Source organism: Myotis lucifugus, unplaced genomic scaffold, assembly GCF_000147115.1.
Source record: "Myotis lucifugus unplaced genomic scaffold, Myoluc2.0 scaffold_99, whole genome shotgun sequence".
In the NCBI taxonomy this organism is placed as follows: Eukaryota; Metazoa; Chordata; class Mammalia; order Chiroptera; family Vespertilionidae; genus Myotis; species Myotis lucifugus.
Genome location: NW_005871147.1, coordinates 2,854,449 through 2,869,664, shown reverse-complemented (window position 1 = coordinate 2,869,664; position 15,216 = coordinate 2,854,449). Strand labels below are relative to the sequence as shown.

The window sequence follows — 15,216 nt, the reverse complement described above, 5'->3', positions numbered from 1 at the left end:
CGCCGCGCATCTCCGCTCGCTTAAGAGCCTGGAGCCCGAGGCCGAGGTGGAGGACGACCCCAAGGTGACGCTGGAAGCCAAAGAGCTGTGGGACCAGTTCCACAAGCTGGGCACCGAGATGGTCATCACCAAGTCCGGGAGGTAGGGCGGCCCGCTGGCCCGGGGCGCGCGAGCGGGCGGGCGGGCTGGGGGACCCCACAGCACCCGCCTGCGCCGAGCCTGCCGCCCGGCGCTCCCGGTTCGGGCCGGCGCCACGCGGAGCTCCACAGACAACCAAGTGACTTTTCTCATTTGGCACCGAGCGGTATTTTAAGAACGAAAACATCAAACTCTCCCGAATGAAGTAAAACGAAAACGTGCTCCTAAAGAATAGTTCCAACCCTTCTGCGTCCCACGGCGGAGGAGGCCCGCGGCTCGGCCCCGGCGGGTCTCCGAGGTCTCGGCTGCAACTTAGCCCCGCGGCCTTGCTCTCCTGCCTCCCAGTCTGGCTTGGAGCTCGGGGAGAACCGGCGTCTCCCGGACTTTCTTCCGACCCTGGCGCCCAGCATGGCACCCGCACCCGGCTAGACCCAGGCTGGCTCGCTGGTTCCTCCCGACCCGACCGCTCGGTCCCGACAGCGACCGCGGAGGCAGCCCTGACCCGGCCCGGAGCCTCCTCGGGGCCTAGGAGCCAGGAGCTGTGGACACACACGGCCCCAGGCCTTCAAGCCGAAAGGGAGCTGCAGTCCCCAACCCCTCCGCCCTTCCACTCAGCCACGGTCCAGGCCGCAGGCTGCCCTCTTTCCTGGGACTTCAGGGTCAGGGTCCTTGTTGGGCACTGAAACCCAGTTCCCCAGACAAACACCCTCTGGATGCATTTCTGGGAGCTTCTGTCCCAAGTGGGCACCCCCTGAACGACTCCAGGGAGAAGCGGGAGAAGCGGCTGTGTTTTCAGAGAGACTGGATTTCTTGCCTGGACATGGGCTTTCCTCTCAGATGAGGGTGAAAGAGTGTTCCCAGACCCAAGCCTAGGGTCTAACAAGAAATGGGATTTTCCACGGGTAACAACCACAGGTGGGGTCTCCCAGGCAGCAGTCAGGGGGCAGAACAGCGACCGGAGGGAAACCCAGATGCGGGGCTCCAGGCCGCGGTGTGTGAGTCCAGGGACAGAGCTGGGTCCCACGGCGTCTTCCCCTTTCCCTTCCTCGCAGGCGGATGTTCCCTCCCTTCAAGGTGCGCGTCAGCGGTCTGGACAAGAAGGCCAAGTACATCCTGCTGATGGACATCGTGGCCGCGGACGATTGCCGGTACAAATTCCATAACTCGCGCTGGATGGTGGCCGGCAAGGCCGACCCGGAGATGCCCAAACGCATGTACATCCACCCGGACAGCCCGGCCACAGGGGAGCAGTGGATGGCCAAACCCGTGGCCTTTCACAAGCTGAAGCTGACTAACAACATCTCCGACAAACACGGCTTCGTGAGTGTGGGGCAGGCTTGGGGATGGGGGTCCGGAGACCGCACCTAGCACTGCAGCCCAGGGTTCCAGCGAGAGGCAGGCACCTTCCCCAGAGGGGAGCGCAGGCAGAATCCCGGGGTGCCCCTGCAGGTCTCTTGCCCTGTGGTTTCTGCCGGCTGGGCCTGGGCCCAGAGGCTCCACTCTGTGAGCCTGGGGAACGGCAGGTTGGGGGCGGGTAAGTTCTAGGCTGCTCACAATCTGGGCTTGGGTCAGGCCTTCGAAAAGCCCTTCCTGGAGGCCAGTGGGATGCAGGTGCGGTTCCGCAGCCGCTGGTCTTTAGGTGTTGAGCTTGGAAGACCTGCCATGACCTCAGCTTTTTTTCACCTTTCCTCGCCCAAACTAGGAGATTTAACAGTTAAATCAGCGCCTTCCATGCCCTCTCTGAGACCCCCTTCCCTCTCCCACTGTCGGATGCAGACCGGGAGGAGGGAGTTTGGAGGTTCTCTCTGCTTCCGCCTGAGCCCGGCGGCTAATGGGAGAGGGAGTTCATGGGGCAAGGGGACTGCCTATTCGTAGTTAGGGCAGCTGGTGAGGCCTCCACGTTCCCAGTTTTCTCTCCGTGGGTTTTCTAGGGCTTAGCAATGAGCCTAGGAAGAGGGGTTAAGAGTGGCGTTGTGGAGGGTTTTTACGCTGTTTCATTTCTGTTTTCACCTCGGGTAAATATTTTCAAATGGAGAGAGAGAGAGAAACTGTGATAAAGAAAATAGACTGAAAAGAATTATAAACGAGAAAAAAGAGCAGGGGGGAAACACAGGAGAAAATAGCAAAGGGAGGTGAGGGGGAGTAGGGAGAGCAGAACCGCGTGAGAGACAGAACTTTAAAGGGGGGGGGTCCCCAGAGCGTGGAAATGCTCCGAGGAAGGCTGGGGGCCGCCGGCTGACCCGCACCCTCCCCGCAGACCATCCTGAACTCCATGCACAAGTACCAGCCGCGCTTCCACATCGTGAGAGCCAACGACATCCTGAAGCTGCCCTACAGCACCTTCCGCACCTACGTGTTCCCTGAGACCGACTTCATCGCCGTCACTGCCTACCAGAACGACAAGGTGCGGGCGGCGGCGGGCAGCCCCTGCACCCAAGGCCCACACAGGCTCCAACACTCCACTTACATCCCCCGCACCCGCCTCGCTCCCTCCCAGCCCCCTCCCCAGCGCCAAGTCTGTCGTTTGTGAGCGCAGTGCCCACCGAAACCCCCCAGGCTCCCTCCCGAGTCCACAGCACGTAGGTACAGGCTCCCTGGGGCGCGCAACAGCTGGGCGCTCTCTGGGGTGGGGATGTTTACTTAGCAATTAGCAGAGACTGGGCCCCGCTGACAATTTTACATTTCATTCGTTTTTTTACTTGGCTCCGGGATGGGAATTTAAATGAAGAGAGAGCGGCCCTAGGCAATGTGCCCAGGCGCTCTCAAGGCTAAGAACCTGGGGCGCAGTTTTCACTCTCCCGGGGTAGCCAGAGATCGGGACAGGTGACAGCCCCCAAAGCCACCACCTTGGGGCCAGTCCAGGCCCCGGACCACTTGGGAGGTGCTTAGAGACTTTTCCTTCAAGCCAAAGGCCCCCACCCCCCACCCCGCCCCGCTTTCTGCCTTTCTATACCCTCTTTCTAAAGGGACCCCGTTAGGTCCGTTCTGTGTGTCTAACTCTCCGGTGAACAAGAGTGTCCGAGTGTCCTGACTGTCCTCCTGTCTTTGTGAACCTGTGAACCGATGTGAACGCTCAGGCATGCGTGCACCATTTGGGGCGTGTGGACGCGTTTCCTTGTTTGCTCTGCGGGCACTTGCTGTGTCTGTGTGCGCTTGCATGTGCGGGGCCGTGAGTGTGACTTGTCTTTTATGGACCTACGGCTCTGCTCAGGTGCGGGCGTGTGCGCGCCGGGGCCTGCATGCCTGTCGGCTGCCGGGACACATTCCGCTCCGTGCGCACGGCTCTGGGCCTGTGTGTGCAAGTTGAGCGATTCTACCTCGAATACTTTGGAGGAGGAGAGACCCTGTCGCTTTCTGAGAGGCCCGCCTGCCAGCCACACCTCGCCTCTGGGCTCAGGACTGCACGTCCCGGGCGGGAGGGTATCAAGTGGACACTCCCCGGCTCCCCTGTGAGCCGCTGCCCTCCGGGCGCCCCAGGCCAGACTGCAAGAGCCTCGGCCTGACCTGGCACCGCCCTCTCGGTCCCCGCAGATCACACAGCTGAAGATCGACAACAACCCGTTTGCCAAGGGCTTCCGGGACACCGGGAACGGCAGGAGGGAGAAAAGGTGAGGGGTGCGTGGGACCCGTCCGCGGTGGGTGCCGCAGGAGCAGGACGTGGGGGTGGGTGCGCTCCTTCTGACCCGCTCCCTCTGCCCATCCCAGGAAGCAGCTGACGCTGCCCTCGTTGCGCTTGTACGAAGAGCACTGCAAGCCCGAGCGCGACGGCGCCGAGTCCGACGCCTCGTCCTGCGACCCTCCCCCCGCACGGGAACCGCCGCCGTCCCCGGGGGCGGCCCCTAGTCCCCTCCGCCTGCACCGGACCCGAGGTGAGGGTCGGGCGGTAGAGCCGACCGGAGGTGGGGGAAAGGGGCAGGGAGGGTTTCCTCAGAGCGCAGGCTGGCTCTTTGCTCCGAGTCAGGGTAGCCTTAGGCCCAGGGAAGCGTCTGGGGTGTGGACGCCCCCAGGAGAACGGAACCTGTAGCCCCAGATCCCACTGGACTCCGCCTAGGTTCCCGGCGCCGTGACTCTGGCAGTAAAGGGAACTACAGGCTCAGTTCCTCCCCTGTGCACGGGGTCCTGGATTAGGTGACCTGCCCCTGCCCCTTGCCCGACGAGGGTCTAGAAGCCGTCCACTTGCTCTCCCAGACAGCAGGCTTTCCAAGTCTCTGGGACCCGCCCAGACGCGGGAGAGCCCTCCACTTTGTCTGTTCCCGGCCCCTGTCACCCCGCGTGTCCTCTGTCCCCTGCAGCCGAGGACAAGTCGTTCGCCGCAGACAGCGACCCAGAAGGCGAGAGGCTGAGCGAGGAGCGCGCGGGACCTGCGCTGGGCCGCAGCCCGGCCCTGGACGGCAGCAGCCCCCCTCGCTTGACCGAACCTGAGCGCAGCCGGGAGAGGCGCAGCCCGGAGAGGGGCAAGGAGCCGGCGGAGAGTGGCGGGGACAGCCCGTTTGGTCTGCGGAGCCTAGAGAAGGAGCGGGCGGAAGCCAGGAGGAAGGACGAGGGGCGCAAGGAGGCGGGTGAGGGCAAGGAGCCCAGCCTGGCACCGCTGGTGGTACAGACAGACAGTGCGTCCCCCCTGGGCACCGGCCACCTCCCGGGACTGGCTTTCTCCGGCCATCTGCACGGGCAGCAGTTTTTTGGGCCACTGGGGGCCGGCCAGCCGCTCTTTCTGCACCCGGGACAGTTCGCCATGGGCCCTGGAGCCTTCTCCGCCATGGGCATGGGTCACCTGCTGGCCTCGGTGGCAGGCGGTGGCAGTGGCGGGCCAGGGGCCACCACCGGGCTGGACGCAAGCGGGCTGGGCCCCACGGTCAGTGCAGCAAGCACCGCCGCACCCTTCCCGTTCCACCTCTCCCAGCACATGCTGGCATCTCAGGTAAGGCCTGTGATCTGGTGGCATCGCAATGGAGGGAGGAGAAGCAATGTGGGTGGCTGGGGTGGGCACAGGGCTTGAGGGCGCTGTGGTGGGCAAAGACTCCTGGGAAGACCTGATATACACTCTCTAGGACACCTAGTTCAGGGATACCAAGACTATAGGTCCAGGGTCTGGCCGGGGTGCTCCTCCGACTCCTGTGTGACCTTGGGCAAGTCCCTGACCCTCTCTGGGCCCGTTTCCTTCCCTATAATAACAATAAAATGAAGCACCCATTCGATTCTTCCTGTTCTGACAGACTGGGGCTGCCCCTGGCTTTTGGGAAGTCCACTTTCCTGGCCTCCGGACATTTTCCTTGGGAACAAAGACCCTTGGCTCCCTGTCAGTCCCTGAAAGGCCAAGGTGGCTGGACAAAGCGAGTAGGAAAATACTGTCCAATATTTTCTGGACAATTGACCACCAAACGACCCACCTCCAGGTGTGTTTTCCAGGCCTCCTCTGACCTGACCAAGGACAGGGCTGTTCCTGATCCCATCTTGGGTCTCCAAACTCCCCCAGCCACACATCTCGGGGAAGAGGAGCTCGGTTCCCCAGGCCCAGGTTGAAATTCTGAGCTCCCAGGGGAGAGTTTATTAAACTGTGGCCAACAGCAAAATAAGGAGATCCGATGAGGAGCGCGGCCTCTTTGGTTGCTTGGGTGGAATATTCCCTGTGGAAAGATTTGGATTCTCTTCATTCATTTTCAACCCCTCTGAGGTTTCTGGCAAATTGAACCCTTGAGATCATATCTAACGGGAAGGAAAATAGGAGTTCGGGTCTGAGAAGGCTCCTTTGGTTCAGAAGCAAATATTTTTAAAGTGGGGGAGGAGATGCTGAAATAGGTTTCAAACAGCCTAGTGGGGCGGGGGAGTGCTTGAGGCACTAACATCACATACCTGGGGCTCTGAGCTGGCAAGGAAGCATCTGGAAAAGAGAGTTCAGGGCCTGGAGGTGGGATCTGAACCCTTGATTCTGCATGTATGTGAATGCGTCCTCCCCAAACAAATTCTGGTGACAAGCACGGGCATCACAGAGGTCCTGGGGAAGTCACGGCTTCGACACACAGCCTGGTCAACAGGTGCAAGGCCGGGTGAGAGTACCCAGCACTCAGGAGGCATCCCTTGGTACAGGGCTAGGAGTTAAGTACCCGAACCAGGGTAGCCCACCCCTGGCCATCAGAGAGCTGATGCCAACCTCCCCCCTCCCAACTTGGAATGCCAGGTCCGAGTGCCCAGTAGGGCTTGACCTTCTAGGAAGGATATTTTTTCATTTCTGACTAAGCTACTTCTTTTTTTCTTCCCGCCTGAGCCAGGCCTGCGTCTCCCTAGCAGCCCAGCACAGTCCGCTCCCTGCCCTCCTCCCTGTACCCACAGACTCTGGGGAGGGAGCCATTATTTCAAAGGTCACATAATCCAAAAGTCGGGCCTCGTGGACTCAGGTGGTGTTTATCCAAGGTTTCCTGGCTACTGTGCTTTCCACAGGCAAAGACTGCATTCCTTCCTCAGCTGCCACTGAGGTGCCGCCAGGAGTTCTTTATGGAATATTCAGGCCAGTTTATAAACTGATTGGCACCTGTACCCTCCTCCGGGCCCAGGCGGAGACCTCTGAGCAGGTGGGCAGGCAGAGGGAAACTTTACAGAGCTCCTCCCCCCATGCCTGTGCTTCCTCCACCCTCTGGGGCACCTGCAGAGAGCAGGGCTGGGGAGGACACTGTTCCAAGTGAGCAGAACTTCCCAAGACAACCACAGCCGCCTGCTTGCCACCTGGACCCACGCCTGCCCCGTTTCCTCCCTCTCGGCCTTTGCCTAGGCCAGTGCAGCGGCCTGGAATGTCCTTCCCTTACGCTGACTGGCACAGGTGGTGCTAGGCCTTTGTGTCAACTTGAAGTGAGCTCCCCTTCTAACTGGGTTTGGCCATGGGCCTAGGCTCATGCCTGACTGCTGCTTGGGGGTACAGTTATGTGAGCTCCGGCCTTCTTGTCCTGAAACAGTGGGGAAGGAGTCCTCGTTGGAGCACCGCCCCCAGCACCCAGCTCACCTCAGACACCTCAGGCGGGATGCCTAACCTCTGTGTTGTTCCTTTTCTTCCAGGGAATCCCAATGCCCACTTTCGGAGGCCTCTTCCCCTACCCCTACACCTACATGGCCGCCGCCGCGGCCGCCGCCTCTGCTCTACCGGCCACCAGCGCTGCCGCCGCTGCCGCTGCCGCCGCTGGTTCCCTCTCCCGGAGCCCCTTTCTGGGCAGTGCCCGGCCCCGCCTGCGCTTCAGCCCCTACCAGATCCCGGTCACCATCCCGCCCAGCACGAGTCTCCTGGCCGCTGGGCTAGCGGCGGAGGGCTCCAAGGCGACGGGCGGCAGCCGGGAGCCCAGCCCGCTGCCGGAGCTGGCTCTCCGCAAAGTGGGGGCCCCGCCCCGCGGCGCCCTGTCGCCCAGCGGCTCCGCCAAAGAGGCGGCCAGTGAACTGCAGAGCATCCAGAGACTGGTGAGTGGGCTGGAGAGCCAGCGCGCCCTCTCCCCCGGCAGGGAGTCGCCCAAGTGACGGCGCCCAGCCGCTCCGCCGCCACGCTGGCCTCCCGGGCTGCCTGCGCCTGCTGCTGGGGACCTGCGCGGCACAGAATGGGTATTTATTTAAAGAAAGGAGCCAACGCGGCTGCAGCAGCCGGAATAGAGCCCCCCCAGCCAGCGGGGACTGGGCAGCGTCCCTGGCCCTCGCAGGGAGCCCCGCTCCGGGATCGCAGGCGCCGTGGAGCCCTGGACTCGGTCCAGGTTCGCTCCAGTGTCAAGGTGGCATCGTCGGGGCCATTGTCCGGGTCCTCCTGCTCGGTGGGGAGACCTCACCCCCAGCCCAGCGGCCTCTTCAGGAGCCAGAGGGTGCAGGGGTGAGGGTGGGAGCTTCCGAGGGAGTCCCGGAGGCCTGGCCTCCTGCCCGGACCGCCTGCGAATCTGGGCTGCGGGGTGCTGGGCCCGTGAAGACGGAAGGCAGTGTAGACGGGAGCCGGGAGGGGCCGTTCCTTTTCGTCCTTGCACCCCTTCCCCCAAGAGCCAGGAGCCCCTGCCACCCCGGGCCAGCGGAGGGAGTGGCACTCTGCCTTGAGTCCCCAGGGGAAAAAAAAGATATTTATGAAATAAATGGTAATTTGTGTAAATATGCTTTAAGATTCCCAGAATATGCAAATTGGTATTAATTTATTCAAAGGTGTACATTGCTGTGTACATACTATGTAGAGATGAACTCATAGCATTTAATTTTTTTCATTTGACGTGAGCATCTATGTTGTACAGGGCTGAGGGGTCCTCGGCGGCAGGAGGCCCCGCCCCCGGAAGAGCTCCCACCCCCGGCCCCTCGGCCCCTCCGCCCCGGCTTTGCTCGCCTGGCCCGCGGGCTCCACCTCAGGTTTTCACTTTTCTCTCCGGAGCGAGATAAAACAACAACAAAAAAAAACAAAAACGAGAGAAAACAATAAAACGCGAGAAAACAATAAAACGCTACAATGCGAAGTGAACGGCGGCGCTGTGCGCTCTGTGGTCCGCGGGGGCTGGGGCGCGGCTGGGGAGCCAGGAGGGGCTGGAGGCGGAGGCCAAAGAGATGTGGGCGCCGGGCTCGGCGGCAGCTGCACCCCCGACCGCAACGGGGCCCGACCGCGGGCGAACTCAAAACCGGCTGCCCCCGCCGGTCCACGCGCTGGCTGAGCCTGGCCTGCCGGCCCGCGCGGAAGCCGCTGGAACCGGGTACCCCCGGCGTTCCCACGCGCACGGCGTCCCAGGCCGGGGGCCGGGCTCCCTCTTCTGGCCGCTCGCCTCTGTCCGGCGCCCCACCCACTCGGCGGACTCCGGGCTCCCTCTCTGGGGCACCCTAGTGGGACCGCAACCCCTTTTAGCGCTTCTGGGTAGGTGGGGCTGGTAGGCGGGGGGTCCCTCTCTCTCCTCCAAGGAGAGGTTTGGCCGTGGTCCCCCAAATACCGCAGACCCTAGAACTCTTCACCTCTATCGCCTGAGCCTCAAAAAGAAACATTCCGTGCCAGGGCCGTTGGCTCCAGTGGCAACGTTTAGCCTGACAGTTGTCCCGTGTAACTTCTCTGACCCTCTGGGCGGTGTGGGGCGTGTGGGTCAATAGGCTATTCCTTTCCTGCCTCAGTTTCCCCTGTACAACAATGGACCCGGCGGGGAACTTCTCTGCGAGTCCCGCTGTGTCCGTCTCCGTGAGGCCGGTCCTTCCCCAGACACCCCTGCAAGGACAGGTGCCTCCTGCCCCCATCCCGCGAGCTGGCCAGGGCGGCACCTTCTGCTCTTCGCCCAGCCAACCCGTCTCTGCGGCCCCAGATACCAGCCGTGGGAGGGGGCGGAGCTGGACCGCCAGTCTCTCCCTCCATCCCCGCCCCCATGGTCTCTCCGTCATTGAGCCCCCAGTTCTCTCTTTTTTTCTTTATTTTTTGTGACTTTTTGTTTTTACATTCAATACGATTTTCTATTAGTTTCGGGTGTACAGCATAGTGGTTAGGCAATCATACTTCACAAAGTGGTTTCCCGATATTTCAAGTATCCACCTGGCACCATCCATAGTTACCACAACATTATTGACTGTATTCCTTTCCTATGCCGCACTTCGCATCCTACAAGTTTGTACTTAATCCCTTCACCGTGTTCACGCAGTCCTCCCGCCCTCCCCCCTCTGCCAACCATCGGTCTGTCTCTTCATCTAGAGTCCCGTTCCCTCCTCTTTAAGCCTTAGGGACCTGGGACGCCCTGGCCCAGCAGGCTGTCCACCTTGGGACCTTGGAGGGCGGCGGGCACTGGCCCTCAACCCGCCAGGGACACCGGGGACGGTGATGTGGAGAAAGGGTGGAGGTGGAGGTGGAACGGACAGTATCTGGGCCTCCCAGCTCCCAGGACATCTTCCTGGGCCAACACATTTGCCGGGAAAGAGAACGATGCCGCCTTTTCCAGGGAGGGAGCCGGCCCCTGACCACGCTGAACTTGCTAGGGCCCCGGCCAGTGAACGAGTGGAGGGCGCCGGAGTCTGTCCCAGCCCCCAGAGTGGGCTCCGGCGCCCCTGCCTCTGACCTTGGGGCGGGCGGAACAGCGAATGGGGCAGCCCAAGGACGGCCTGAGACCCCTTTCTCAGCCAAATAGAATCCCTCATCGACAGTGTACTTATTCGACGGGGCTTTGGGGAAGAAAAAAAAAAACGCTTCCAAGATTCAAAGAGCAGCAGGAGCGCGCTTGCCTTCCCAGGAGTTCCTCGCCGGCTGCACGTCGAGGAGGAGTGGAGAGAGGCTGCGGTTCACAGCAGCCTGCGGAGCGCGCTGTGGACACCAGGGGGAAGCACCGACTCGAGCCCCGGGAGGGGCGCTGCCGGGGCGGGGCGGGGCGGGGTCGTTGCGGGAGAACCCCGCGCAGTTTGCAGACTTGTTCCCCGTTTCCCCGCCTCCTGGAGTCGCTCCCGCAGCGCTCCGCTAGGTCACAGCTGCGAGCCTGAGTTCGGTGCGGGAACCGCGCGGCCGGCGGGGCCTAGCCCCAGACAAAGGCCAGGCCGCTTCCTGGCCCAATTAAGCCACCCCTTTCAGCCCTCTTTGTTCCTGGGGTTGCCAATTAGCCCAGGCTCCTCGCGTCCCGCCGCTCCGGTGCCCCGAGGCCTCCTTAACCCGTTAGGGCCTGGCTCCGGGGCCCTGGACGGCAGACTCGCCAGCGCGAGGCCGTGCGCGGAGGGTGCGTTTGGGGTGACGGGGTCGCCGAGACGGTTGGGGGTGTGATGTGTCACAGCGGGGCCCTGTGCTTCGGATCTCGTGCGGCCCGAGGGGATTGTGCGTATAGACTGTGCACCAGCGATACTGTGATTGTGACCTGTGCCTGGAGGTGTGGGTGTAGGGGCTCCGTGGGACCCCCAGCGGCTAGGCTGCAAGGATTTCGAGACCTCGGGGACCTCATTTCCCCTTCGGTTAATCCGAGTGTCCCGAGCTTTCAAGCCATTCCTTCCTCTCCCACCCTCCACCCCGCAAACAAATGCTGCGGCGGAGGAATCGAGTAGCTGCCCTGTCCTACCGAAGGGCGCACAACTGGGGCCACCTGCCCAGCGTAATGCGAACGCTCACGCAGGACGCCCCGTGAACCAGAGGGCGCATGTAGCTTGGTGACACCGGGACACCCACGGGTGAACAGCCAGCTTGAGCCCACCCCCTCCCACCCCAATTTCCCGGGCCTAGGACGGTTCGAGAGACGCAGTCTCTGTGAGACCAAGGTTTAAACTCAGCCTGCCCTCCTCCCCACCTTTGGCAAGTACCCCAAATCGAATCCCACTCCGTCGCCTCCTTCACGGTCCTCATCCCAAAGTTTGGAGCAGGCAGGGTCCAGCCAGGAGCTGAGCGCTCCGTGCTCCAGGGACTGGGCAGCAGAGGGGAGGCCCGCGGCCCCGGGGAAGGGGCAAAGGGAAAGGGTCCTGAGCTCTGGGTGCTCTCTGGGCTCTCCCCGGGGGGACGGGGAGGGGGGGTGCCCTGGGGAGTGCAGCTATCACCCGCCCTGGATGCGTTGATTTTCCCTTGGCGCTCCTTTTGGGATCTCTGGAGGCGCAGATCCACTCGCCCCACCCCTCACCCACCCCTCAATCACCGGGTTCCCACAGCCGCTGGCCGCCCCTCTTTTCCCCGCCCTCCTCTCAGGACCCTCCCCACCTCCCGGCCAGGAGCTAACCTGCAGCTGGCCTGGCCGCGGGCCGCGTCAACTCTCCACGTGCCCACGAGATGGCGCTCCAGGCCAGGGGCGGGCGGCGGCCGGACAGCCCGCCCAGGGAGAGCGGGAGGTGGCCAGAGAGACCCACAGCCAGATGGGCACAGAGACAAACCCACAGACTGACGTAGATCCAGGCCCAGGGACCGCACAGGCAGCCGAGGGACGGAGGCCCTCCGCCGGCCCGAATGGGGCTCTGGGCCGGGCTGCAGACGCGTGGACAGGAGCGCCCCAGGCTCAGGGCGGTGGCTCCTTCCCTTCTCCTTGTGCTCCCCTGCGGTGCCAACGCCCTGAGCTGCGAGGCCCCAGGGGCCCCGGCTGCAAACACCGTCAGGCGCACTTTCTCTGTGCCCTGCTGCTGGGCTTGGGGTCCTCACAATCCCTTTCATGGAGGGGGAGGCAGGGTGCCTAATTCGGCCTTCACATGATTTCTCAGAAGCTGGGCTGTGGGCTTGGAGCAACACCCCCCCACCACACGACACTCCATCCCCCTTCCCCCGCCAGAGGAACTGCTCTGGCCTGAGGGCCCACTCAGAGGTTCGGGGTGTGGCCATAGGAGGCTGAGGAGCTTCTCACCTCCCCCAGCGGGTCTCCAAGGTCGAGCCCTGGGCGCTGCTCACCTGTGGTCGATTGGCCACCGAGGGTCCAGAGTCTTGGAGAGCCTTGGGGTCTGCGTTGCTCCAGGAGCAGGTGGTGGGGAATGGGGAGAGCATGGGAATCTCCCTTGGGTTACAAGCCACCAAACCTGGGAAGCAGAGGGGAGGCCCGCGGGTCAGGTTTGAGTGGGGAGCAGGGCGTGTGAGGCCCGGGCCTGATTGCCAGTTTGATTGGGGGCGTGGTTTGGAAGCCTGATTCCAGCTGACCCTCAGGGTTCCCAGATGAGCAGTGGCCTTTTTGCAGATCATCTCCGTCACTATGGACGAAAGGTACACAGCTAGAAAGCAGCCCGGTCCACCCAGCTTCCATCATCTCCGCTGCAGCCGCCACCAGCTTTGTGTGTGGACCCAGCCAGGTGTCCTCTGCGCAATAGGCTTCCAGCTCTTTCCCCTTCAGTGTGGACCGCAGGGTAGGCCCACACCTGTGGTCATTTAGTAGTTGCTGAAGCCCCGGGGAGAGGTACAGGTCAAGCTGTGGCTCTAGCTGTGCAGCCCTGGACATGTGACTTTCCTCTCTGGGCCCCAGAATCCTGCCTTCTCCTTGTGCTGCCCTGCAGTGCCAACACCCTGAGCTGTGCGGCCCCCCATAGTCTGGACTAAAATAAAATTGACCTGTGAATGAGCAGTCGGCCTTGGTCCAGTTCCCAGTGATCCCCAGCCCCAACTTCTTCAGGTAAGAGGCAGGGACTCTACTTTCATTCAACGCTTGAGGAACCTACGCCTGGAGGATAGGCGGAGTCACCCACAGACCTAGGCTGTTGTCCCCGAGATTCTTGGGGAAGGGACAGGGCTGGTGGCCAGGATGAATTCACAATTAGAAAATCACATCCCGGGTCCTGAAACCCTTAGGCACTGGCTGGTCTCCACTCCGGGTGGGATGTGTTGGCCACCCCCACCCCCACCCCCACCCCCAGCAAACTGCAGGAGAGGCACAGACTGGGGGAGGGTGACTTTGGCAGCCAGCATCACGGTGCCTTGACCAATTGTGAGACTTCTTCCCAAAGAGAGAAGGAGGTACTGATGGGGGACATTCAGGCACCTTCTTGAAGGGTGCCCCCTAGACCTCATCCCTTACCTGTGTGGGAGGCTTTGTGGTGTGGAAAGCACTTTCACATTCGGGCTCTCACTGAACCCTCCCTGGCAACGTGTTGGTTGCCCATCCCCCCCTCACAGACATGAAGTCAAGAAGGGAAGGGAACTGCCCAGGCTCCCAGTAAATAAAGGAAGAGTCTTTCACAATCCCATGGCCGCTCCTGCCAAATGTCAGCTGATGAAGTGATGCTGGGTGAGAGGCAGCCTCAGGGCTGGGAAAGGCCAGAGGGGCTGGAGGGGGCCCTTCTGGAAGGGCCGGAGGTGTGTCCATGGGAGAAGCAGCCTGACCCAGCCCAAGTCTGGGAGCCCAGGGGAAGGATGGCCTCAAGTCCTGTCAGCCCAGCAAGGCCTGCCAGGGGCTGTGAAAAGCAATAGCCGGGGTGTTGAAGGGTTACCTGAGATGGCACATGGCTCAGGTGCAGATCAGGCGCAGATCATGTTTGCTCTCCTTATTAATGCTTTCCATCCCAAAGAGAATACGATACCCTCTGGCCCCCTGGGCGCCTTCTCCTCAGCCACCGGAGGAGCCGTGGAACACCCACTCTGGGCTTCACACCGGGCATTTGCTGCTGATTATCAGCACTGGGCAGGGGTATGATTATCCCCATTTTACAGAGGAGGAAACCAAGGCTCAGACCTGCCACCATATGCAGTTGCTAAGCAGCAGATGAAAGCACACCAAGGCCTGGCCGACCCCAAGCCCGCGCTCTCCTGGACCCCTTCGAGTTCCTGCTGTACAGCCCTGGGCTTCCTAGTCCCGCGGGCATTGGGCCCGGCCCCCTGTGGCAGGCTCTTGTGGGACTGGGTTTTGCTTAGCCCTGGCCTGGCTGGCCGGTTCCTTCATCCTGCCCCAACGTTGGGTCTTACTCCCCGCTCAGAGGGGCGGCCCACCCTTCCAGCTTGGCCCCCCCACACTGTCGCAGTGTGCACAGCAGTGCTGGTTTCAGTATTGATACCTCCCATTCTGAGAAACCAGTTCGTTCTGAACAAGTCTTCCAGCAGGTCATCCTCCCACTTACACACAGACCTCCACATACAGATTCACCCGTAGACATACATGCATGCACACACATGGAGACTTATACATAGCACATTAACACCCCATTAACACCCACCCACACAAAGACTCGCAAATATATACATATACAGACCACCCCTTATACAGACGCACTCACTTAACCACATACAAACACAGAGACACACATACAAACACATGCAGACGAGCACACATACATTCATGAGTACAATTCAGAGAAACATCACTCAAATGCACACTCACTGTCCCCAGTTTGCTGGGGCCAAGCCCTTTTCCACCCCCCTCCTCTGCATCGCCACGACTCCTCTGGGAGGAGATATATTTGTTTAAGGTCTCTGTCTCCTAGGAGATCATTGGCTCCCTCAAGGTAGGGCTGGTGTCTCTTTTGCTTTTGTTGGGTGTCCAGACCTAAAACTGCTTAACACATGGTAGGGTGTGGAAAGCATTTGCTGAATGGATGGATGGATGGATGGATGGATGGATGGATGAATTGCTCCCTCCAGAAGCAGGGCCCACACCTAGTCCTCCCTGATATGTTTGCCCAGGCGCTGGGCCAGAGCCCCTGCTCCAAGTCCACTTGGAACCAGCTGCAGAGAACCCAACCAATGGGGCCTCCTCT

General features: G+C 61.5%; 1 protein-coding gene across 1 annotated transcript; it reads left to right on the top strand.

Annotated features, from left to right (window-relative positions):
* Positions 1–6: 6 nt before the first annotated feature.
* On the top strand, positions 7–8,596 carry TBX2 (T-box 2). The gene is made up of 7 exons (XM_006092262.3): positions 7–141; positions 1,191–1,458; positions 2,396–2,542; positions 3,670–3,746; positions 3,844–4,007; positions 4,431–5,056; positions 7,183–8,596. The coding sequence occupies exons 1-7, from the start codon at positions 119–121 to the stop codon at positions 7,630–7,632; spliced, it is 1,755 nt and encodes a 584-aa protein (XP_006092324.2). The 5' UTR covers positions 7–118; the 3' UTR covers positions 7,633–8,596.
* Positions 8,597–15,216: the final 6,620 nt, after the last annotated feature.